The 24630-nt window shown below is 36.7% G+C and overlaps 2 protein-coding genes across 2 annotated transcripts; both read left to right on the top strand.

Annotated features, from left to right (window-relative positions):
• The first annotated feature begins 2987 nt into the window (after window positions 1–2987).
• Window positions 2988–20375, top strand: LOC136259845 (inositol 1,4,5-trisphosphate-gated calcium channel ITPR1-like). The gene is made up of 57 exons (XM_066053398.1): window positions 2988–3091; window positions 5788–5836; window positions 5892–5978; window positions 6027–6104; window positions 7793–7873; window positions 7924–8033; window positions 8083–8170; window positions 8222–8321; window positions 8379–8480; window positions 8541–8632; window positions 8688–8765; window positions 8810–8888; window positions 8934–9067; window positions 9117–9191; window positions 9333–9466; window positions 9519–9584; window positions 9634–9738; window positions 9791–9857; window positions 9905–9974; window positions 10035–10072; window positions 10122–10268; window positions 10433–10504; window positions 10558–10593; window positions 10710–10806; window positions 11890–11948; window positions 11998–12129; window positions 12188–12232; window positions 12279–12434; window positions 12492–12602; window positions 12653–12865; window positions 12915–13003; window positions 13060–13165; window positions 13211–13318; window positions 13372–13508; window positions 13559–13626; window positions 13679–13847; window positions 13895–13991; window positions 14036–14167; window positions 14213–14334; window positions 14569–14719; window positions 14768–14892; window positions 14941–15127; window positions 15176–15295; window positions 15853–15978; window positions 16903–16965; window positions 17015–17144; window positions 18151–18247; window positions 18295–18354; window positions 18404–18559; window positions 18608–18671; window positions 18720–18815; window positions 18876–19022; window positions 19073–19135; window positions 19178–19306; window positions 19845–19919; window positions 19972–20034; window positions 20085–20375. The coding sequence occupies exons 1-57, from the start codon at window positions 2988–2990 to the stop codon at window positions 20373–20375; spliced, it is 5976 nt and encodes a 1991-aa protein (XP_065909470.1).
• An 88-nt stretch (window positions 20376–20463) lies between these two features.
• On the top strand, window positions 20464–24405 carry LOC136259846 (inositol 1,4,5-trisphosphate receptor-like protein A). The gene is made up of 17 exons (XM_066053399.1): window positions 20464–20521; window positions 20574–20738; window positions 21020–21122; window positions 21179–21381; window positions 21647–21769; window positions 21823–21869; window positions 21918–22004; window positions 22053–22382; window positions 22428–22497; window positions 22549–22672; window positions 22722–22915; window positions 22967–23113; window positions 23165–23242; window positions 23294–23413; window positions 23466–23600; window positions 23660–23857; window positions 24130–24405. The coding sequence occupies exons 2-16, from the start codon at window positions 20616–20618 to the stop codon at window positions 23732–23734; spliced, it is 1959 nt and encodes a 652-aa protein (XP_065909471.1). The 5' UTR covers window positions 20464–20521; window positions 20574–20615; the 3' UTR covers window positions 23735–23857; window positions 24130–24405.
• Window positions 24406–24630: the final 225 nt, after the last annotated feature.

Genomic DNA, 24630 nt, shown 5'->3' on the forward strand with positions numbered 1-24630 from the left:
GACATAATTCTTTGATGCTGCAGAAAATTTTGACGCTCGTCACCCAGATGGTGAGAAGTCTCAGATCTTTTCCAAACTAACAGCATAGACAGACTATGCACCCAACCGTATCAAAACACTATGAGGAAGAGTTGGCTTCTCTCGCCCTGGGTGGTAGGGCAGTTTGAATTCGAAACTTCGTATCTCTTTGTCTGTTTTTTCAAAGAAAGCAACCCTGTGCCAGGCACCCAGCAAATCATTTACTTATTTCTGTGCGTACTTTTCAACTACATCATCTCTGGATACGATTTGGCTAAGTAGCAAGTTTCATCCGGTCCTTTGTGTGGAGCACGAAATTTTAAAAATAAATTTTGCATCTTGCAAGATACTGAAAACAATATTTCTGTGAAGACAACAATCGTGCCTCCGGTTTCATGGTGGATCAAGCAATGGGATACTACAATGAACATCCCACAATGGTAGGGGGATTGGTTTGTAGAAGTTGATTTTTCGGATTGCGAACCCTAACTAATGTTGAGCAGCACCCATCACAGTTGTTACTATCAAACAGCTGTCAACCACTGATCCAGCTCCAACCGTATCTGTCCAACTTTCTTCACTCAATGGCTCCTGCCACACAGAGGTGCTACCGGATTCTGGAGCAGACATCTCAGCTGCAGGTGAACAGCTCTTACACCTTCTCAATGATCACATTCACAGCCTGCTCCCTTCCAAAATCATTCCTCGAACTGCAAAAAGGGTGGAAAATGTATCCACTTGGTTACCTCCCAGTCACATTCACCATTGGTTGCAGACAATACACTGATAATGTGCACATCTATCCAAACATACCAGGTACAATTATTTCATGGAAAGCTGCCAAAGCTTTTGTGATTCTTCCAGAACACTACTCACAACCATTCCCACTCCCTATGGCTGCCAAATACCCGCCACAGTTGAATGTACATGCCACCACCTTTATACCAAAAGCCAACTTACCTCATCCATTGACAGCAGAGTTTCCAACAGTATTTGACAAACAGATCCGGACTATGGAGGGAGAAAAAAATCCACATCACACTGACTGCTAATGCCACACCTTTTTGCATTAAGACCCCTAGGTCTATCCCATTTGCTTATCATGATAAGCTGAAGGCTGAATTGGACTTGCTTTTATCACAGAACATCATTGCACCAGTTACCGAAAAACAGAATGGTGTGCTCCCATAGTCGTGACACCGAAGAAAAACAGCAATGTGTGTTGATCTCTCTCACTTCAACAAATATGTATTATGCGAGTGCTGCCAATCACAAACACCTGCACAGGCTGTTGCTGACATTGCTGCCACTGATGCACGCATTTTCACAGTGCTGGATGCTTTGAAAGGCTGCCTATTAGATGAAACAAGTTAACTCCTCACCACATTTATCATGCCTTTTGGACATTTCAAGTACCTTAGAGTACCATATGGCCTATCATCTATCTCAGAGCATTATGACCGGTGCATGGCAGATACTTTCACAGAGCTACAGGCATTGTCATCTATGACAACAATGTCTCGGAGCACATTGCTCATGTGCACCAATATTTATAGAGGTGCACAGATGCAAGTTTGTACAACCCAAGATTGTGTTTGCTGGCCTTCAGTTGTCAGCTCAAGGATATCAAATTGATAAGTCAGTTGCAGAGGCCATCTCTCAGTATCCTACACCAACAAGTCATACTGACCTACATTCTTTTATCGGATTGGTAAACCAGTTGTCTCTCAGCATTGACACTATTGCTGCACTATTGTCACCACTACGACCCCTCTTGAGTACCAAGAATGAGTTCTTGTAATCTGTCACACATGATGAAGCCTTTTCCAAAGTCAAGAGACCTTACTGACTACACCACCACTCTTGTCTTTTTTAGTGTTGACAACCCTACCCAATTAAGCACAGACACTAGTAGACAAGGTATTGGTTTCATTCTCCAGCAGAAAACAGATGATGGACACTTATCCACGTTGGATCTCACTTCCTGTCAAATGCTGAATCCAGGTATGCGATTATTGAACTAGAGATGCTTGCTGTCACTTGGGCTGTCCATAAATGGTAAGATATTTCTGTCTGATCTTCAACACATTTCTATCCTCACAGATCATAACCTTTTAGTCCCAATCCTGAATAGTCATCACTTAGATGAAGTAGACAATCAACGCCTCCAGCGTTTGAAGTCTTGTCTCATGGCATATAACTTCACAGCTAAGTGGATCAAAGGCAGCATTTATGATGCTCATGATGCCCCCCATATCCCATCGTAATGGTGAAGATAACCTTGCTGAGTATGATACATACAGTGAGCCTGAGATGTCGATAGCTGTGATCAGATCCGATGATCATCACAATCTCAAAATACAAGATATCCACCACCACGCCTCACATGATCCAGAATACCAGCAACTTTGTAAGGTCATACTTGAAGGATTTCCAGACCACCATACACAACTTCCAGAGTCGTGCAGACCTTACTGGATTGTAAGAGAACATCTCAGTATTGATGATGACCTCATTGTTCATGGGTGCCGTCTCTTAATCCCTTCTGCTATGCGTAGCCAGGTTCTATCCAATCTTCACAAGTCGCATCAAGGGACTGTTTGCACTAAACAATTGACAGTGTACTGGCCTGGCATGGACAATGACATTGACAACATGGTGCTCTCATGCTAACAATGTCAAGATCACCTTCCATTCAATCCTAGAGAACCCAATGCAAGCAAGACAAAGCCTTCCCACCCCTTCCAGGAGATTGCTGTTGACTTTTGCTATAGTGGCCAGATCTATCTTATCATCATAGACTGCTTCACAGATTGGCCAGACATCATCCCCATGGGCCATAACACAACAACCAGTCACCTTATCCATGTTATGAGGCAGTGCTTTTGTCGCACTGCCGTTCCAGATATATTCTGGTCCGATAACGGTCCACAGTTTACTTCCAAGTTGTTTCAAAAAATTTCCCAGCAATGGGGTTTTCTCCACAAGACTTTGTCACCCCATTATCCATAAAGGAATGGCAAAATAGAAACTACTGTCAAATCGATGAAAAAGATTATCACTACATCTTAGAGTGACCGTTCACTTAATGAAGACAAACTGTGTCGTGCCCTTCTTCGGTACAGAAACACGCCATCACGTAAAGACACTTGTCTCCTTTCCAGAAGTTATATGGCAGACCAGGCACAAGATACCATACCAGCTCATTGAAGATCCTTTGCCCAAGTGTGGCAGAAACAGATAGATGAAGTTGAGATAAAAGTAACGAAGTCATTGCAACAGTACAGTTGTACACCAATCAACACACTAGACTCCTCCCAGACATCGGAGTAGGCTCTAGGAACACCCTGTGGGATATCTATGGAACTGTGATTGATATTGGTCCTTATCGGCATTATTTTGTCAAAACTCAAAGTGGCCGTGTTCTAACTCGCAACTGCCGCTTTTTACGCCACAGAACTGTGGCATCCTGATATCCAGCAGCTGTATAACCTGCAATGCAGCCTTATCAACAGCATACCACAACTACTGGTGCAACTCATACACCTGATGAGACTATCTAATTGAGACATTCTAATCGAACTCACAAGCCCCCCTCTTGACTTGGTGAAGACCCTCAATGGCCATAATCAGCATTCATGATTACTCCGTATCACAAATACTTGGGGGAGGTGTAGGAACTGACTCATGTACACGCACACACTATATATAATTATTGTAAGTGTCATGTGATTTACAGTAATGATATGCATCGTGATTGTTGTTGATATTCCTACAGGGGTCATGATGAACTCTAAATGTTACACAGCGAAGACAGTTTGCAACATATAGAAAACGTGGATGCTATTACTGGGTGGTCCGAGGGGCATACCCTCATAAACTTCCTCCCTAGGTAACATGTGGTAGAGCAGACCAAAAAGTGGAGGGTGGAGGATTTTCAGTGAAAGTTACACACTAAAAAAGTTAATTCTGTTCTGCCTGGGGCTGTTTACTACATTAAGTAGCTATTTGCACTTTTAAACTGTTCTAGTTATTAGAATGATTGGCTGCTTTATTAGAGTGTCATGTTTTTTGCAAGCATGCAATGATCAATAAAATGGGACATACGTGACTGGGCCTGCAAAAATAGGGCATGTGAGCACATAAAAATTGTCTACTTTTTCAAACGTTGATGTGTCATAGCTTGGTATTGCATGACTTTGTGGCCTTGAAATTTAGCATTAATTAAACATTTAGTTGGCTTTACCACACAAGTTACAGAATGAAAATATTCTATCCCAGTGCTGAGATATGACATGCTATGTGACGGGGTGTAGTTTGTGCCCACATGCCCTATTTTTGTAGGCCTGGTCACATATAGCTCTGTTTCCACCACTTATGTGCATTTACACATTTGCATATGTAATATACAGAAAAGTTATATAAAATTTTCAAATTCACTGATTTATCTGATGATTTAACACAAGCCTTGTATGTGAATGTTTGCACTATTGCATGCAGCAGCAACACAGCAGCAACACAGCAGCAACACAGCAGCAACACAGCAGCAATGCACTTGTAAATGAACAATGCAGATACCACTGCATGGTGCAAAATATTTATGCTGATCATAGCTCTATAATTACACTCCTGCAGTTTTTTTTTTAACCGTCCGTGAACTGTTTGCTATATATATAGTTGTCATATGTACTAAATCTTTTAGCCATTTACAACTGATATTGTACTGGCCAAGGTACAAGTTAGTATAACAATGAGAAACCCACAGACACTCATCTTGAGTCTGAAATTATAGTGAAAGCACCTAGCTGTGAAACAGTGTACGTGTTGACCTGTTTATAGGATTAGAACTACTGACTGTTTGTGTACAACTATATTAAATACTGATACCCAGCCAGTATGGTAGTTCATCAGCTCATTGCAAAGCTTATAGATGAGCCACCATAGTAAACGCCACCCTTATTCATTGATACTACTTCTGAAAAGATGGCAGAATGGTAGCTACAAGCTGTAGCTGATATTATGTTGAGTCTGAAGTGTTCATTGTGGTACTTTGGTAGTTTGGTACTTGGTATTTCATGCCATAAGACACAACCCCACTGACTTGCAGTGTCACTTGCTGAGGGTAAGATTGCTTAGTATTGGTATAAAGTATAGAAGAGTTCTGACAAAGTAATTACATGCAGATCATGTGCCAATCTGTTATATAGCAAGGCTCTTTATGCTTGGCTAATTGAGTTTTTGGCTTGGAAGGCAGAGTGACATCTCATTATATCAATATAAAGGGTGTGGTCACTTAACTAATAAAACTATAGGACTCTATATACTGTGGTGATGGGCAGTCAACTGAGGGTAATTGGTATTAAGGATGAAACAATCAAGTTCTAGGGGCAAAACAAATATCAAATTTTAAGAATTCAAATATTCTTTAAATTAACAAACGAATTAACGAATTAGCTATTCTTTAAGAATTTTCTCTATCATTAGGTGCTCAAATGAAAAGTCCTTTACACATGTTTGTCTTTAAATTACAGTTTTAAAATGACAGCTTTCAGTTTTTAAAAGCTTTTCATGATTATTGTGTGTAATTGTCTGATTAACGAATGTTAAACGAATAACGGATCTTTTTTAATGAGCGAATAATGAATATTCGTGCTATTTTTTTCAGCCTTACAATCAACTACACATCATTTCTTACAACATTGCATGTCATGTTATTTACTACGTGTGCAACATCAGAATTGTGTTGATTGTAACTATGTACATTTTTAGGTCTAGAAGTAGTAGTGCTGACCATAGTATGATGCTGCAGATTGCTGAGGTTATTAATAGTGGTGATATTGAGTATACAAAGTTATTATTTTGTTGCTATTCAGAAAAATGCTAAAATTGAATTGAAAAATAATGAATCAGAACAAGAGCGACAGAAAGGGACACCAGTCTTGTATGGGTCTACTATTCAGGTAAGCACTCTCTTCTGAGGTTCTTCTTGACTGCTGTGTGTTCTGTAGTTGTTACACACATTCACCAACAAATATGTTGCTATTAGTACAACACAAGCCTCCAAGACTGAATACACTAATATGCAGGTATGATATGAAATGGAAAGAATATCTTGTTTTAAAACATATTATAGGGTTTATTTGGTAAATACTTTGAGCAATTTTACAAACAAGCAGCACATGGCTCTTAGCCCTTCCATTCAGCACAAAATTGACATCTATATTATTAATGAATCATTAATTTAACAGTATTATTTAACTTTCCTTTACTATTTGCAATGAATTTGCTAAAGTTTCTTCATGAAGACATGTATTGCTTATTGATACCAAATGCATGAATTTACCTTTACATGATATTTGTATTTCAAGATAATTGAATTATCCGTTTGCATTTTATAACAAGTTTTGCAAAGTGTGCAAAAGAATAATCTAGGTCCCTGTAGGCCCCTGTAGGTCCCTGTAGGTCCCTGTAGGTCCCTGTAGGTCCCTGTAGGCCCCAAAACTTTAGCTGCTCATGTCTCACGAATGGCTGGAGTAAAGATAAAATGATTAAAGTGGTGTATAAATGTTGTAACACATCAATATTACATCTGTGCAAATGCAATAATAGATATTGCAGGCTACCTACACGAAACAAGTTGACGAAAGCTGTGAATGGTAAAAAATTGTTACAGGGTTAGCTGGTATATAACTGAAATTTCAATGAGCTTAACAGTTTTGTTTACCTTATGTGCAGACCTCTACTAGTCCTTGAGTAAACATAATATCCTGCATGTACGCTCCACTTTATTGTATGTACCATGTGATACTACCCCCTCTTCCATTCTTTTAGTTGTAGATGTAGTGGTGTAACAGTGGCTAGAAATTGCCATCTATGGTTTTGTCCAGAAAACAAACAGATGATTGTTAGCAAAATAGTTATAAAAATTCTCTACAATTCTGTTTACTAGCTCTGTAATTTTCAGTGTAGAACTCCCCATATATATATATATATTTAAAAATAAATATAAAGACAGTGCTGTTTCCTACCAGCATGTAGCAGAGGACAGGGGACAATGTACCCTAGTCACTACAGAAACACCCTGTTATAAGTAGACCCTCACCAATCTTACTCGGTCACTTTTGTGCCCTTACCACCATGTAGGAGAGGACATGAAGGTAACTAAGTATGGTCATTGTGAAGCCACTACTTTGTATGGTGATCAGGGTACATTGTCTTCTGTCTTCTCCTACATGTGTAGTAGCAGGGAGACAAAAATTTGGTACAGAGCTCCTTAATGGTGACAGGAATTGTTCTGCAGTTGGTATTATCATCCATTCCTCCATAGTAGGAATGTAACGGTATAGTCGGGGTTTAATTAGGCAACCATATGCCCTTTATATTTTGGTAAGTATAAATGAAGCATAACTCCCATTTTGCAGCTAAGCATTATGTTCCTTTCCTGGTGTACCCCTAGTTACCTGATTCCCTACACCTTGTACACCTACCAATCCCACACATAATCATTTCATTGAGTGCTAGCCTCCTCCAGAATCTACCCTGTGTCCAGGCACAATGGCAGAAGATGGCTAAAAGCATGGAGTAACATTAACAGCCCCTAACTTTTTTTTTTGTTTCACAAACATGTAAAAAGTATGGAATTATAACCTTGTTGGGTTTTCAGAGTATTCAATTTAATTATATGTGTTAGCTTTTGGTTGTGGTGTACTAGACTAATATTCATCATTACTGCAGATTATGACATAGTGTTAAACTAACTACCACTGTTATTCAGGTACACCTCCTATCTCATGATTCTGACAATTGCCTATTCCGTATCCTGCCACGTTACAAAGTCAGATCAGTAGGAGATGAAGTAGGATACTAATAATTATGAAGACTGTATGAATTAGTAATTATTCAAAGGTTAGAATGGAAGACCAGATAACCTTCTCAAGTGAAAAAACAGAAGGCCAGTACATCCATACAAGTGCCAGACTGTTTCGTCAAGTTGGGATTACCCTACATGAAAACTGGTTAGAAGCTGTACACTGAAGATATTCAATGAACTGATCATTCTAATAGTCATGAGATCAATGCTTCAGCCAATGAGTCAGGATACACACTCAGGTCACATTACCATGCATCACTAAATGAAGAAGACTTCATCAGGGTATCTTTTATGTGTATTAAATTGAAAGTATGTTATGTAGTGACTTAAAAGGGCAGCAGCATCATTCGACTATTCCATCGTGAGTTAGAATGTTATTTAGCAGCAGAAGGATCATTTGCTAATGAAAAAGATGAGGTAGTCACAGAAGAAGGTATACTACCTAATATGTCATGACAAACAAAGGAATTTACGGTTTCTGCACATGTAGTGCACTTGCGTAAACGAAAGTCAGAACATGGAAACTTGAAAGCTCCTTCAACATCTGCAATTACTTACTGGCAAATTGTAAAGGACAAAGAACCACTGAATGGTATGAGAGATATGGTGGCTTGAATTGAGTCCTATCATATGTACATCATTTCTATATAAGGTCAAGTGTTAAGTTGGGGAGAACGGTGTAGAATTAAACATTTGCCAACCAGAAGGTATCTAGCAATTGTCAAAGAAGACAATGGCTACAAAGTATGCCACAGTGCACATGGCTATAACACATGTAAGATAAATTTATCATATTTAGGTAACATTGAAAGGACGTAAAAGGGATTCTCCTAAAGCTGATCTTGACACAGTGTTTAGACTATTTCCCGTCATTGATGTATGTAATTATATTTTTCAATTCAGTAGTGTTTGTTGTTATAGGAGGACAGAGGAATCCAGTTTGAATCCTATGCAAGGATTAATCACCCTCACACTAAAACTTGGCTGGTGGCTAGGAAAGGTAGACATTTATGATATTATTATAATAGTCAGTGATCCATACTAGGAGAACGTTATACTCGTCAAACATTTGATCCTAATGCCTCAGGGTTGGCTAGCTTACAGTGGGATTCAGCTGAGTTAATACAAATTGGAATTCAAGAACAAATGAATTATGATGATGCCTTCACTATTGAAGAGGTGTAGTAAATACTTTCTTTATAGATGGTAAATATTTATGTTAATTAAGGTTGACAGTAAGTTGGTAAAGAAGTTCACCTTTGTAGCTGGAATTGTTCCAGTCATGCAAGCATACATCATGGAGGTAAGAAGCAAACTGATGTTTTACCTTACATCAGGTGGAAACATTGCAGTCTTCGCATCCCAACATCAAGAAAACATCAACATTTTGTAAAGTAGGTTGTAAGCCAAGTAGCTAGGTTGTGGTATGTTACTACTACAATAGGTCCTCAATGAATTGTCAGATTTTATGAAATTTGCTCACCCAAGAATGAAGGATCATCAGAAGCTATTAAGAAATTTGATGGTTCTCGAATTGCTTGTACAAATCTTGAAGACATATGATCAACATGATGCACAGTATGGTCATGTAATATTGTATCATAACATCAAATGAATTGTTTGTGTGTAGTCTCCATCATCCAGTTTACCAAGCATGTTATAAGGTGTTAGAAGTGTACTTGTTGGGACAGAGTCGGTAGGTGTCGTGGCTCAATTGTGGGATTACTATTATTTAATGTATGCAGCAAGAATGAAAACTACCTTGCACGATTCATTGATTTCTTTGAGCAGCAAATGGGGATGGGGCTCAACACTGAACAAATGTTAACAGAATTAGTCAGAGACAACAGGTTTGTGTGTGTTATATTCAAGTTGACCAGTAATAATTATTATATTATTTAGTTTAATTATATCAAAGTTTGGAAAAGATAAAGTTGACAGTATTATTCATTGGTTAATAGACAGCAAGGTAAGCAATTGTACAGCTCTTGTGTATGTCAGTGACTTGTGCTCCAGAATTCTTACTTCTTTGACTACCTTGGTGTTCTGTGTGTTTGTAATGATCGTCCTATTCCTGAAAATCAAGGTAAACATTTTATTTGTCATTGTCCTGCTTATCTGTATGCTTCTATATTTGGATCTGTAGATAACATCATTGAGAAATTAGTAAAACAACATGGCCAGGTGTGCACTGTATGTGTACTCACTGGTACATTGAATAGCTGTTAATTAGGAGTTGTTCTACTTGACTGAAGTACATAGAGTTGAGGAAGTGGTACAAGGCAGTGAAGAAGGAGGTCATAGTACTAAGAAGGAGATTCATTATTGCACTCCTAATGAACACAGATGGATTCCTCTTTCTAAAATTGCTGCAGCAAAAGTATGTAACATTTTACCATAACACAAGAGATGTTCACCTCTGATAGTAGCTAAACAGTTTTCTGTAGATGTTGTTCTCCCGTAGTAGTGTTAATTGTAGTCTCATGAATATGATAGAAGTTATATGGCTTAGTAGAAATTCTCTCATCATGTTATAATTTTTAGGGCAACCTCACCGATACAAAAGAGTATCAGTTTTTAGTAGCACAGTTAGATCTGTTTGGAAAGCTATGCAAGGTAAAATAAATGAGCTAGGCTACATTGTAATAATATCAATTATCATCGTTCAGGGAAATAACACTTCAGCTGTTCATACTATTGATGTGGTAAGTTGTAGCTAATCTGAAGATGACTCAATCAACCACGAGTTATTCCAATACTGCAACAGTACAGTGAATTTAAATAAGCCAACTGTACTTAACTGCTCTGTTCACCTTTCTAGGAGTTCAATTACCTTACATTTGAAGAAGCACTGACTGGGGCCCAAGATGATAATCTTCACCATGCCCTCCGCTCCAAATATGTGGAGTTAATAGTTGGTATGTATGATTGTTAAAAATGTTGTATGCAATTAAATGACGAATCCAGCAAGAGGTATTTGAAGAATACATTCCCTTCTAAGCAAATAAATCCTATGTAGCTATTATAAATGGTATTATACATGTGCACAGAGAAGCTATACATATAGTTGTAATAGCCCAGATTTTAAGAGGGCACAATGGTTTCCTACCCACTAGCCTTCTTAAAAATTGCATAGCAAACTAGTTTCTATAGTACAATACAATACCATACTATATGCTTACTACTCAACAAGTTCTTTCAGTTAACACTGTCACTAATCTATAATTGTGAGGGGGCATAGGAAAAGGGACCTATAGAGACTTTTAAACTTTTGAGTAAAAGTCAGTAAATTTCCATTTATTGTTAGGTAAATATAGTGAATTATGTACATTAGAAAATTACACTTGCATTTAAATTCTTTATAACTTTATGAAACAATTGAGTATTGACTTGAAATTTGAAATATGAATAGTTAGCAAGTTGTGGAATTCTTTGATTAGCATAACTTAAATTCCATGATAACAGCTATAGGTCCCTTTTCCTATGCCCCCTCACAATTATACAGAATTAGACTACTAATAGTAACAATGTAAATTAGAGCATATATTAACACTATCACCTCTAAACTATATCCCACTTAGCTCATCTTGGTCTGACGAGTGCTCTCCAGCTCCTCATGCTGGTAGATGCATGCCAGGGTGGTAACAACAGACAACAGATCAATATCTACTTCATTACAAGCTATATATTGACACTGAAGAGAACATGTAGAAAACAAGCTGAACCAACCCTCATCTTTGCTAGGGTTTGACTGTAATACAGCTCTTCACTTTTAATGTTTCTTGTGTGTTCAAGCTTGTGTTCAAGCTTTGAACCTTCCAGTGCTAGCCCAGCTCAAACTCATGGTCATACAACTAGTATGTTCAATAACTTTGTTCTTTGCGCCATGTTACCCCATTTCACAAACAACTCTTCAGTGGCAAATAGTTGATGAGTGGCATTTGTTGCCATAGCTACTGGTGCCATTAGCCATTTTAATAATTATCATGCAATTATTCTAGTATTATATGTTGATGTTGGCAGTAACAGAGCAATACTGGATAACCTCTCACTGTCTTTTGTAAGTTGAGATTCACTACATGTACATACCACACAAGTTTACATAACAGGTTTATAAGAACATAGTCAGTGATCCTTACAAGTCAGCTGCAGAAGATCCAACAATAGCTCTGACAGGAGTACAAAATATATATTTTCCACAGCTGAAAGATTGGATACAACATTATGTTGAGCAAAATATGGTAGATGATTATTGTCCATACGTGTATGTAATGATTGTAATGATTCTTATTTCATTAGTCTGTTATTGCATCTTTGGTCAATGTAAATAATTTGAATGCTGAGGTAAGTTGTATTCGACCTTGACAGTACTGATCATAATGTGAAGTAGGTGTTAAATCTTCTCTTTCTGTTGGTCAAATATGGATATTATGCTGACATCAACGATATTAATGCACTGATCACTCCGCTATTATCATTACTAAACGGCAAGAATGATAAGGAGTTCCCCTATGCAACCCCTGATGAAAATGATCATTTCACACTTGTAATAAGATATTTTGCAATTCACCATTAATAATAATCTGAATTGTTTGTGTTAAAGGAAGGAAGATTTGAAGATAACCACAAGAACAGGGCAATTTTTAGAATGAAAATTATGGCACTGAAAGTAATGGATTTGTTTTTTAATTTTCGTTTTTACTTACGATTACAGGTTAGTAGTTTGACAATTTAAATTAATATTTCAACTATTCTTCATTTTAGCACTTTATCTATGATTATAAATTACTAAAGGGAAGTGCTCCAAACACAGATCAGCAAACTCCAAGACCACAAATCAGACCAAGACATGTTAGCTCCACCCAACAGTTAACTACTAGGTTATCGCATCAAGTTAGTGACACTACAGTACGAGTGACACAACAAATTACTCAACAGATGACTGCTGAGTTTAACTCTTTAGCCACAAGACTCGGGGTTTGTTCTTTGTTGCGTACACAATGTGGCACCATCATTCTCCGTATAGCTTGTCATTGATGACTATCCAGAACCTCCCAGTGAATTGAAGCGCCTTCAGACTCATTCTCATGAACTAAAAATTCATGACAAAGAGTGGTAAATATACAGTAATATTTATTATGGAGTGTACAAAGGTTTGTCTAATTTGTTAGGCTGATGAGCTTAGCTGTCAGCAGATTGAAAAGAATATTTTCAATAAGTTTTTACAATTGTGACTCAGCTATTGAAAATGGACTTACATTTCCTCAGATCTTAATTGTGAGTGCCATTCAGTTCAAGCCATCAATGTAGTGTACAATACAGGATTTGTCTCAATATAACAATGATGAGTTGTTGCATGAGTCCCTATATTTATTGGGAAGATTCTATTCTGCTGAGGAAAACTTGTTTGAAAAAGCCATTCAGACGCAGGTAGTGTTGTACTGCAACACTATAGGCGTCTATTTTGGTTCCTTCTTTAATAGTTGTTGATTACTCCTGAATCAGAAAGTGTCTACAATAAAATATCCACTTTGCTTCCCACACTTCGTCATCTTGCAGCAATAGATGTGAATAAAACACGATGCCAAGAATTAGTCAACATTTTGGATGATCTGATTGGGTACATTTGGTTTTGTTGAAGGTTTTAATTCTTCACTGTCATTGCAATAGTTTATGTCATTTGGAAGGAGATAAAAATCAATCACATGAACAAAATCAGAAAATATTATATAACACAGGTTACTATACACAGTATAGTAATTGTGTCATAATTGTGTGTAATGATAACAGGAGTGTTTGCTGATGTGTTAAACATTATCTTCCAAGAGAAGTCAACTCGACTGATCAGCAGTGATGGGTTGGTAGAATCTACTCCTCATATTGATCTAGAGTCAACGGAGATGCAACAAAGAGAGAAAGTCTTGTCTAAATGTCTGCAGTTTTTGAAATTATTATCCAGGTATTGTACAGGTTCACTGTAATATATGTCATGATAAATTTTGCTAGAAACAATTCTGTTATTCAAGAACACTTGTTTGATCATATGGATGATCTCCTGCAGCTTGATGTTGCTATCCCAGACATGGCTGGACTCCTAACAGAAGTCAGTCAATTGTTCTAAGAACAGAATAAACCTGGTCTATGTAGGTGTTCACTGGTGGGAAGGAGATTTGCTTGAAGTTAAAAGAGCAACAAGTGCAGCAAGTGTTTAACTTGATAGTTCATGGTGGTACTGTTGGTCGTGCAGAATTATTGACAATGCTGCAAGCAACTGTGAAGGTACCATAACTTTTTGCACTTCATATGTAATACTAATTTGTGTAGGTTGAAGAACTAGACCTTCCCCTAAAGCGTAACCAAGGTTACATAATCAAGTACTTTAGCAAGATGAGAGAAAACTTTTGCAATGATGTACTTGGGTTAGAAGACAGGAAGGTTGCTAGAAGGTAAGTTTAACATTCAACAATAATAAAATGTGTAAAAGTTATAGTGTGACATGGTGGCTTTGTCTGATGCTATATGTATGCTTGAGCCTGTCTATCTACTAATGTTGAATGTGACAGCTGAAACTAAGTGCTTCATAAAACTACATGTATAATTGTACATTAGCTAGACCTTTGTGTAAAGTGACTATCTATCATAATACGTATCATACTTGTACTGTGTCACAATGCATGCAGAAAACAGCTGCTACTTAAGACAGAAGACAATGATCCAGTATTACAGATGTTGTTAAAATTGATTGACTTGCTTGCTTCTTGTTCTGAGGGAGAGAATTTATTCATAGAATCAATTTGTCAGAATTTGATGAGTATTAATGAGCTCCTAAAGGTATAGACATATTGCTGTGCTATATAATATAGATATATTTTCACACAGATTCTATGCATGCACAACCTTAGTCCATCACGAAAAAAACCATTTGTACGCTTCTTGCTGTGGGTGTACATGAATACAGGAGGAGACAAGATACAAACTGGCTCTGTTCTGCTGTACCATGATCCGTAAGTGTTAAGGGACGACCCACTGTACTTGTTTGTATTATACTACAGAGAAATCTGGAGCTTTATGGATCACACAAGTTTGATGTTGCATGAATTTGTTGGAGCCTTAAAAAAATTTCCGGAATTATCACCACAACCAATTCACCAGTCTGTCAAGGAGTCAGTGCACATTTCTTGTAAACTAGTACCAGATTTCCTTTTATATTTAATGGAAGGGGTTTTACCGATGCTTAAGGTATAGCAACCTTACACATGTTTTGTATTGAATAGTACACTCATGTAGGTCTTCTATGGTGAATATTTTCTTCCTTACGACACTTCTGATATTAGTAGTGAATCTAATCACAGAACATCTCCTGAAAGCGAGGTTAAGATATCAGCTGCTATTGGTAGTTCACTATTGGTGAGTGGATGAATTTAACAGCATTGTGACTGGATCTGGGAAAACCAGTCTTATCGCCCGCACCACACAAACCTGGCTGATTTTGACAATGAAATTTGATAGTTTGTTCATGTAGCTTTGTGTCTGGCGTGAAAAGTCAAACCTGCTGTAATGGGTGTCTGCTTTTCCCAAGCCCAGTGGTGAGCCATACGAGCAGTCTGGGACTTTAATGGAGTTATGGCAAATGAGGATGGCTGTATATGGCTCCATGGCATTGAATAAAGACCTATGCTATAAATTTCCTTTCATTTTAGCCGGTTTTGATACCTGAATTGTTTGGCGTAATTCATTCTTACACATTCCTGTTTCATTTTGTAAACAACCCCTCCACCCCCATCCATCACCCCTTGCGTGATACAGTCAATCTCATGTTTAAAACTTTCCAAAATGGTGGAAATTTGTCATGCTACAACACACTAAAAATTGACATTTCTTGATACATTTGAATAGGCGATAAGACCAGATTTCCAAGAGACAGTTACTTTTAAGAAAAGAAAATAATTCTGTGTGTTAATTAGCTAATGGCAGAGTTTATCAAGAACTTTATAAAGTCACAAGACCAATGGGACCTACTGCACACCACTATTCTTACAGTTCTTAAACACGACTGTTTTGATGATGAGGCCCTTGATATTGATCCTGTGGTATGTGTGTACATTAATGTTGATCCTGTGATATGTGTACACTGTTGATGTTGATCCTGTGATATGTGTGTACACTGTTGATGTTGATCCTGTGATATATGTATACTGTTGACGTTGATCTTGCAATATGTGTACACTGTTGATGTTGATCCTGTGATTTGACGTTGATCACTGTTGAGGTTGATCCTGTGGTATGTGTACCCTGTTGATGCAGCATAGCTCAGATTCCATGATATAGGATTACTGAAGGGTGACTCTTCTTTTTATTATTTTTATTATTGCAGCTTTAAAGTGTCCAGCACTGAAGGTCTGACAGTAACATGTGCTGCAGCCTTAGGATTACCTAACCTAACAAACAGGAACTAGAGACTTAAACCTTAACCTACAGTAGCTAATAATAAGGTGAAACAGAAAATGGAACAAAGAAAGGGAAAAAATCCCTCCTACCCCAGGATCCCTCCTACCCCAGGATCCCTCCTACCCCAGGATCCCTCCTACCCCAGGATTTGAACTGTAGGCCACCCAATGTCCACACTAAGCCCCCTCCATGAGGGATGAATTTTCTTCCTTTAAATCTAAGTATTTATTATTATTATTACAGCTGTACAGTGTCCAGCACTGACAGCAACATTGATTACAACATTGATTGACAGCAACATTGATTGCACAACCACATAGTCTCACACAACCAGACCACTTTTTGTTTTGTCATTGGATTGGGACCATTTCTTCTGACAAAAAAGAAAAGTGGTCTAGACTACAATGCACACGCTACTGATGCTACTGCTGAAATACTAAATAGGGATTCCCATTTTTGAAACCTCAGAAATATTCTAGGGCTTTAAAAACCTTAACAAAATAAACACAATACTCAGACTATTTTCTAATACTTGTAATCATAAATATTTTATTTTAATTAACAAGGTACGAGCAAGATTTGACCAGAGTGTTACATACGATGTCACAACTAAACATCCATTAATGAAGGTAACCATGATACATTGTGATGAGACATGATCACTGAGTAATCCTATAGGAATATGATGAAATTTATCAACAAGAAATATTACTGAATGAGGAATTCAACAATTTTGTTAGGAACTATGAGCTAGCCTACTGGGGTCCTAATACTGCTAAATGTCAGATAGGATCACCTCATGAAATTCGTAAGTTATCAAACAGTACAGCAGTAATGTTTAAGTAGGACCCCCCCCCCCCCCCCCTAAAATGGCACACACCACCTAAAATCCGCCTTTAAAATCATCCTAGAAACATCTCTTACATTGCAAAAATTACCTTTACGGAATATTAGTCCATCTAACATCAAATACAGCAGAGAATACTTACAGACACGGCTGGATATAGAATTTTAAAAATTTCCCAAACTCAACTTTTTGTCTGCCAGCCTGCCTGACCATGATTGTAAGGCTGGAGGTCAAACAAAACAGTGTACAGCCATCATTTTACACCACAGTAATAAACTCAGTAGTTGCATGGGCATGCCTTTTTGAGGTGCATGTCCTCTGTGCCCTGTCTTTCCTTTTATCTTCAATCAGGCTGGTCATCGTCTTCTCTTTATGCAACCAAATCATATTGAGGTATTAAATTTCTGTATTACCACTTTCCTTGATACTGGACATTCAGCAAATGCCTGTAACTTTTAATAATAGGTACAAGGCCACTCCCATTAACAATGTTGGTTGATTAATAACAATTGGACATGGAGTTTTCATATATATATATATATATATATATATATATATATGCCTCAGTCTTGGTAGGCTAAAAGCTGACTTGAGATACTCTAATACAGCAGTCACCCTAATAGAACAGTCACACATGTATAGTTTATGCTATTATAGTAAAAAATTAGTTCATTAAAAAATATTTATTTAAAAATGAAGTAGGGATCTAGGCAGTAAAAAGTAGTGAAACAAGAGAGATGAATGATGGTATTACAGTGTTGCTCTGTCCCTATATGGCATTCAACATAATAATAATTATAACATGCCAATGTAGGGATTTTCCCACTGAGCTATGCTGTAATACTATCATTCATCACTACTTTTATCATTTGGACCCCTACTTCATTTTAAAAATTTAAGTTAATATACTAGTGATATAATATTATGACAGCTATGCTAACCTGTTTGTTACACACTGCATTCGTAGCTTACAGTGAATTTGATGATGAATTATTAGAAGAAAAGGGTGATGAATGGCTTCCTTTAGGACCATCGTTTCAGAAGCATGTGTCTTGTTATGTCATGTAAGTGGTGACTATGAATATCAACATGCTAACCACTTGTCTAACAGTCATAACATGTCTGAGAGCACAGTTAGACATTACACTAAAAGAATAATAGACTGTCTTGTGTAAGTTATAAATAAATTCAAATGCAATAAGTCATTAGTACCAATACAGATCATCATATGATAATTTGGCTTACCATAACGAGAAAGAACGACAGAAACAAGATAGAAATAATATTAAATATTTACACTTACTTCGTGCCATTATTCACAATGAGATAATGTTCATTAATCATGAGGAAGAAATAGATCCTGTTCTGTATAGAAAGTAAGCCAAACAAGTTAATGTACAGATGTTATCACATGAGTTGTGTAGGTTATCTGAAAGAATAAAGTCAGTTCAAAACCAAATCCAGTTGCTTGGGAATACTGTGGAAAGAGTAAGTTGTAAACCTTATTGGTTAAACTGTTTAGCAAACTCTTGATAGATCGTAAGACTACTATCCCATCCAAATGACAGTATTTCTGCTGAAGTTTTGGCTTTTTTATCTACACTCCTTTATGCTGGGAATAAAACAGTTCAGGTTTGTGACAAATCTGATCACATGATAAAATTACTATAATTTATTATGATGCTAATTCAGGAAGGGTTTAGCTATTTAATGCACACCAGAGAGGAAAAACTTTTTAGTAACATACAGAAAAGGTTGCAGCAAGCTGCCATAAATGATCGAGAAAGAAGAGCACTGTTAGCTCAGCTTGAATCACGACTGGAGACACAAAAAGTTTTGGTATGTTACAACACTAGCATGAAGGGTAATGATATAGATTGTCTTCACAGAGAGATACTGTTGTAGCTCGTTCTGTTCATGCTGATACAGTTTCCCAACTAGCTGCCAACAAAGTATGTAGCTATTTCATGTACACTGGTATCATCATGCTTTAGGAAATGTTTTCTTGTGGTCCTGACATCACCACCTTGTTCTTGTCCAGTGGAGCAGTTCAAAGTAAAACCAATTCCACAATGTCCCTTGAAGATATCAGTGATGTTTCTCCTAGGAAAAGATTAGTGTCAGTAAGAACCCATTGTGTATTTATAATTAATCCAACCTTCTCTGTAAAATGAATTATTTATCTGAAATATCTGTCAATTCCTATTAGGGCTGTGTGATAATAGGAAAACCTATATCTTAATAGGTGACAACTCTTTTATCTTGATAATGATGTGACATCATAGAACTGTTTTGTAAACACAATTTCACATAATTTGTTGACATAAACTCAAATAGTGCTTACTAAGTTGGATCACTTCCCCAACTAGTTTGACACCTTTCCACAAGTTTTCCATCTGAATGTGGTTGATTTTCAATAGATTACAAAGATTTACTATTATCTCAATAAGCAAATTTTGTCATCTTATTTATGATAGGTGATTTAAGTATCTAGATAATCTTTTTATCTGAATTATATCTCCCAGCTCTAATTCCTATCCTACATAGTTTGTGTTGTATGTTGTGTAAGCTGCATGCATGTGGTCACAATGATCTATATAAATCAATAACATGATTTAAATTCCATAACCTATGGTCAGTAATAAATATGTCTTACAATAGGTGATAAACTACAGAGATCTTCATCACAAGAACAAACAAAGAAAAAGGCGAATAAGTCAACTAAACCTAACTGAGGTAATGACTATAATAATAATATTTATGAATTATCACTCAACAATTATATTAGCTATTAGCAGAAGCTGGATTAGCAGAGGATGAAATTCAACTGCAGAAATTACAAGCAGCATATGTAAGAATTACAACATGTGTAGCTACATACATTTGCAATTCTTGTTTAAGGAGGATAAGACATCTTCTAAAGATGGGAAGAAGACTGACTCACTCAAATTCAAGGATACATCCTACATTGACTTGGCACTTAGAGTTCTTGGCTTAATGTGTGATTGCCAGTATCGACCAATGCAAAATTATCTCCGAGAACAACCAGACAACATAAAGACCATTAACCTTGTGTCTGAGATCTGTATGTTCCTATCATCATTTTATGTTGATGTAACAAAGGATAACATTGAGCTTGTAACTCGAGTCCTTCAGACTATGATTGAAATGAGTGTAGTGAGTTCTAAATAATTATATTATGATAATTTACAATAATACATATCACCATCTTTTAGGGAAATTTTGCCAACCAGCAGGTCCTGTTTAATCATCAAATATTGGATACTGTTAATCGCATATTGCAAATTTCCATAGTACAACAATGTTCACTAAACAAAGTATGCAGCTAGAGTTTACAAAATTGCACCAGAGTTTATTATGTACTATAAGGTGCTTCATTTAAAGCAGTCAGCAGTTGAACTACTAGAGGCTATGTGTGAAGAAACACATCCAGGCACAGAGAAACTTGTCAAGAATATATTTAAAGCTGTTGACATTAATGCTCTTTATTGTACGTTAGTGTTCTTCTACCAACTCAGTAAAGATCAGGGAATGGTAGGTAATGTTATACATGTATTATCAATCACATGAAATTTTGATTTTAATACCTTACAGTTGCTTTTTTAGTTCTTATTGACTTTGTGATGGTAAAGGATTTTGTGTTCTGTTTGATCAGTGACTTCACCAACTGTATATAATTATAACCATACTTGTAAAGTTCTACGCATTAATGCATGCAGCCTCAGTGACACACAAAGGCAACTTAAGATTCACCATGTTGTAATACACATCACACATAGCATGTCACTGTTACCAATTTCTTTTTGGCTATCCAGAAAAAAGTGGATAAAGATGATGATGCAGAAAAGGCAGTCTTCAGGACTTATCATGTGTTAGTACACATGGCAGACTTTGAGGGGATTTCACTCAGTGATGTTGGTGAGAGACATTTCAATAACATTATATCAACTACACATTACTTTTTATGATCTTAGAACCTTTGAATGTTGGATCAAAGCACCCAAGTAATATGCATGCCTCCGGTGTACCTAGCAACTCTACACAAGCACAAACTGATACTGATCTTATTGAGGCTTGGAATTACTGCACAAAATGGTCCAAGTCTGTAGAATTGTTATACCAGAATGAAAATGGCCAGAAAATATTGACCAAAATATATTTTAGAACTTATTCTGCAGTAAGAGTATTATAGTGTTGGATTAGACCACACAACCTTATAATAGTTTCTCATGTGTCAGTACTCAAAATTTGCAATGCAGCCAAATTTTATTTTAACTATGGATAGCTGAAGTTGATATAGTGGTATACCTCACATTATTTAAAAACTTGTTTAGTAGCTACCAATGACATCAACAATCAACAAAGGTGGGGATGAGAAACTATTATTAAGTAGTATATGCATGTGGTCTGGTGTGTAGTTATAATATATTTACTCACTACAGGATGAACTGCCAGAGGAAGTCGCTGAGAAAATAAAATATCGTGTAAATCGTGAATCACCAGAGGACAAAGTTCGAGATTTTCTGACATGGATGAAATCAGTAAAGAAAGAAATTGATCATTTGGTAAAGTGTATAGCATTGTGATAACATACAATTCATACTGAACTGTGTTACAGACTGTCCTTCGTGAACACTGGTACACTAACATGTTTGTATCCAACTTGTAAGTTACCATCTAATCAATTACTTTACTACCCAAATTGTGGGATAGAAAATTGAGAAATTATTTGCTCATATTGTGGACACTAGTGATGAATTTCATGCTGGTAATAGCTTGGAGTGATGTTGACTTGGAATCGTAAGTTGCTATTCATAACTAATAGTCACTATACTGGCCAACATACAGGGGATATGTTTACAATCCTCCGGGAGAAGGAGCAAGCGTAACAAGTGATGAGGCCTTACTCAATAACTATTGTGTTGAAACGTCTTGTTATAATAATGTTGTCAATGACAACAACTTTACTCCCAATAATTGCACTAATGATTTGTGCACAATAGTCAAGACAATTGTTCCAACTGTTCCTGAGGATAGCAGAAGTGGTCACTGGTTTTTTGATTATGCTCTCTACATTGGAGGAGGAATTCATTTGTTGATGAGTCTAGCAATGGTCATGTCTTACTTCCTCATCTATTCATCAAATTTTGTCTTTCCAGATATTTTCTATCACTACATGTATGTCACTAGTTTGTGTAAATGGTATTAGCATTGTGTGTGTAGACTCAGAACAGAAAGGATCCCAACTTACTCAGATGAGTCACTGTTTGGATTGAGATCCATATACCACATTGTAAGAACTGTGTCTAACACTGTTGGTGTAATTGTACCACCATTATTAAAGGTGTTTGTGGCATGCTCAGCATTGTCAATACCATTTTATGGATATTTCTATTGCATTTGTCTGCTTCACATTGTGATTGATAATGATATACTACAAAGAGTTCTCAGATCTGTTACTAAGAATGGTAAATAGCTCAAAGAACTTCTGTGCATTTTAGCAGTCACAAAATATAGGTCGGTCACTGTTATGGGTTGGTGCACTTGGTCTGGTCATCATCTATATTTATAGTGTGGGTACATTTGCTCTACTAGCTAATGAATTTCATTACCCTAATTCTGAGAATAATAATAATGTGAGATTCTGTCGTTCTCTCATTGAATGCTTCATCACTGTACTGGACTATGGCTTACTTGATACACTGGGTCTGGTGAGCAGATAAATGAAATGAAATGCATGATATGACATTGTGTACCTGTAGGCTACAAGTTTACCAACTGAATTTAGAGATGCTGCTCTCAGAACTATTCTCTATGACCTAACCTTTTTCATTATTGTGACCACTATTGGCTTGAACATTGTGTTTGGTATCATTGTGGACACATTCTCTGAGCTGAGGGATGAGAAGGTAAAAAGTGTCACTGTATTTGACTATTTCAGGTGTGATTGTTCAATACAGTGGCGTATAGAGGAAGATAAAAAAGGATATTGCTTTATTTGTAACCTTCCAAGTTATGAATTTGAAAGAAGAGCCAAGGTGCTTATTCTCTTTTGTACTTCAGTCTGACATGATCTTGTTTCAATGAAGGGATTTTACCATCATGTTAAACATGAGCACTGTATGTGGCACTATATCTACTTTTACTTACATTTGGAGAGAATCAATGTCAACGATCACAGTGCTATAGAAAGCTTTGCATATGAACAAGTAAAATGATTTACAATAAAAAAAAACACCTTTAGATGTATGCATTTTGTAGATTATAGGTAATAAAACAGATTTTTTCCCGTTGTTTCATGCCAAAAGCTTAAGAATTACTGCTAATGAGACAATAACTCAACTTACTGAGCTAAAGAAAATGGTTTCTGAAGTGATGCAACATTTTCAACGTGAGGTAAAGGATCTAATAGTTATGACTATAAGGGTAGTGATGATGTTGAATGTACCTTACAGGAAAAAGTTGCTGCTGTGCGTCGGAAACAAGAGGAGCAAGCACAGTGGGAGAAAGAACACATTGTAATTCAATAGACATGTTAAGGCCATAGTAGCCAATACTTAAGTTCACTGATTATAGTAAACAGTGTTGCTCTTAAGCTGCCATACATCTAATTTGATTTCTCCACCAAAAAAACACCAAGTACAGGTCACCAGGTAAATTACCTACTATTTCACTCTGCCAAATGCAAATATCCTTTTTGTTGATAAGAAAATCCCTTCACTTAATTGAGTCAAAGTATGGCTAATTCAGTCAATATATAGCTATTACATATGACTGCAGATGCTTCAATGACTGAATTAAAAAGGATACTATACATGTATATTAATATATACAGTTGCTTAAAACTTGTTTTTAGCAGGTATATAGATATAGATTATAAGAATATAACATGTCAGAAACTGAAAGTACTCATCACTATTCACAGCATCTGAAATAACCGCCACTACCAGTGTGAGATACTAGAATAAAGTTCTATCCAGCCGCACACCAAAACTGACAACTTACGTTTTAAAAAATCATCACAGTTGATGGCCAAGAAATGGCCACAATGATGTCAATGCTCATTACTAGTTTCGTAAATCAACCCCCTAACTTATTGATGAATTATACAAAGACACATGGTAGTATCAAGAATATTATGCACATAACATTGTTTTATAAAATGTTTTTATGATATTGCATTTGCAATTTCTAACGAGTAAGTGATGATACAGAAAAGAATTATTAAGGATTATGGTTTTCTTATAAAACAAATCAGCTATAAGTCATTGAAGTCTAAGTCCTTGAAATTAGGTTAGGTAATCCTAAGGCTGCAGCACATGTTGCTGTAGACCTTCAGTGCTGACCACTGTAAAATGTTAATAATTAAATCACCTTTGCCAATTGCCATCAGGACAGGATTGACTCATGATTTTACCAAAATATG

This window comes from Dysidea avara, chromosome 7, assembly GCF_963678975.1.
Source record: "Dysidea avara chromosome 7, odDysAvar1.4, whole genome shotgun sequence".
In the NCBI taxonomy this organism is placed as follows: domain Eukaryota; kingdom Metazoa; phylum Porifera; class Demospongiae; order Dictyoceratida; family Dysideidae; genus Dysidea; species Dysidea avara.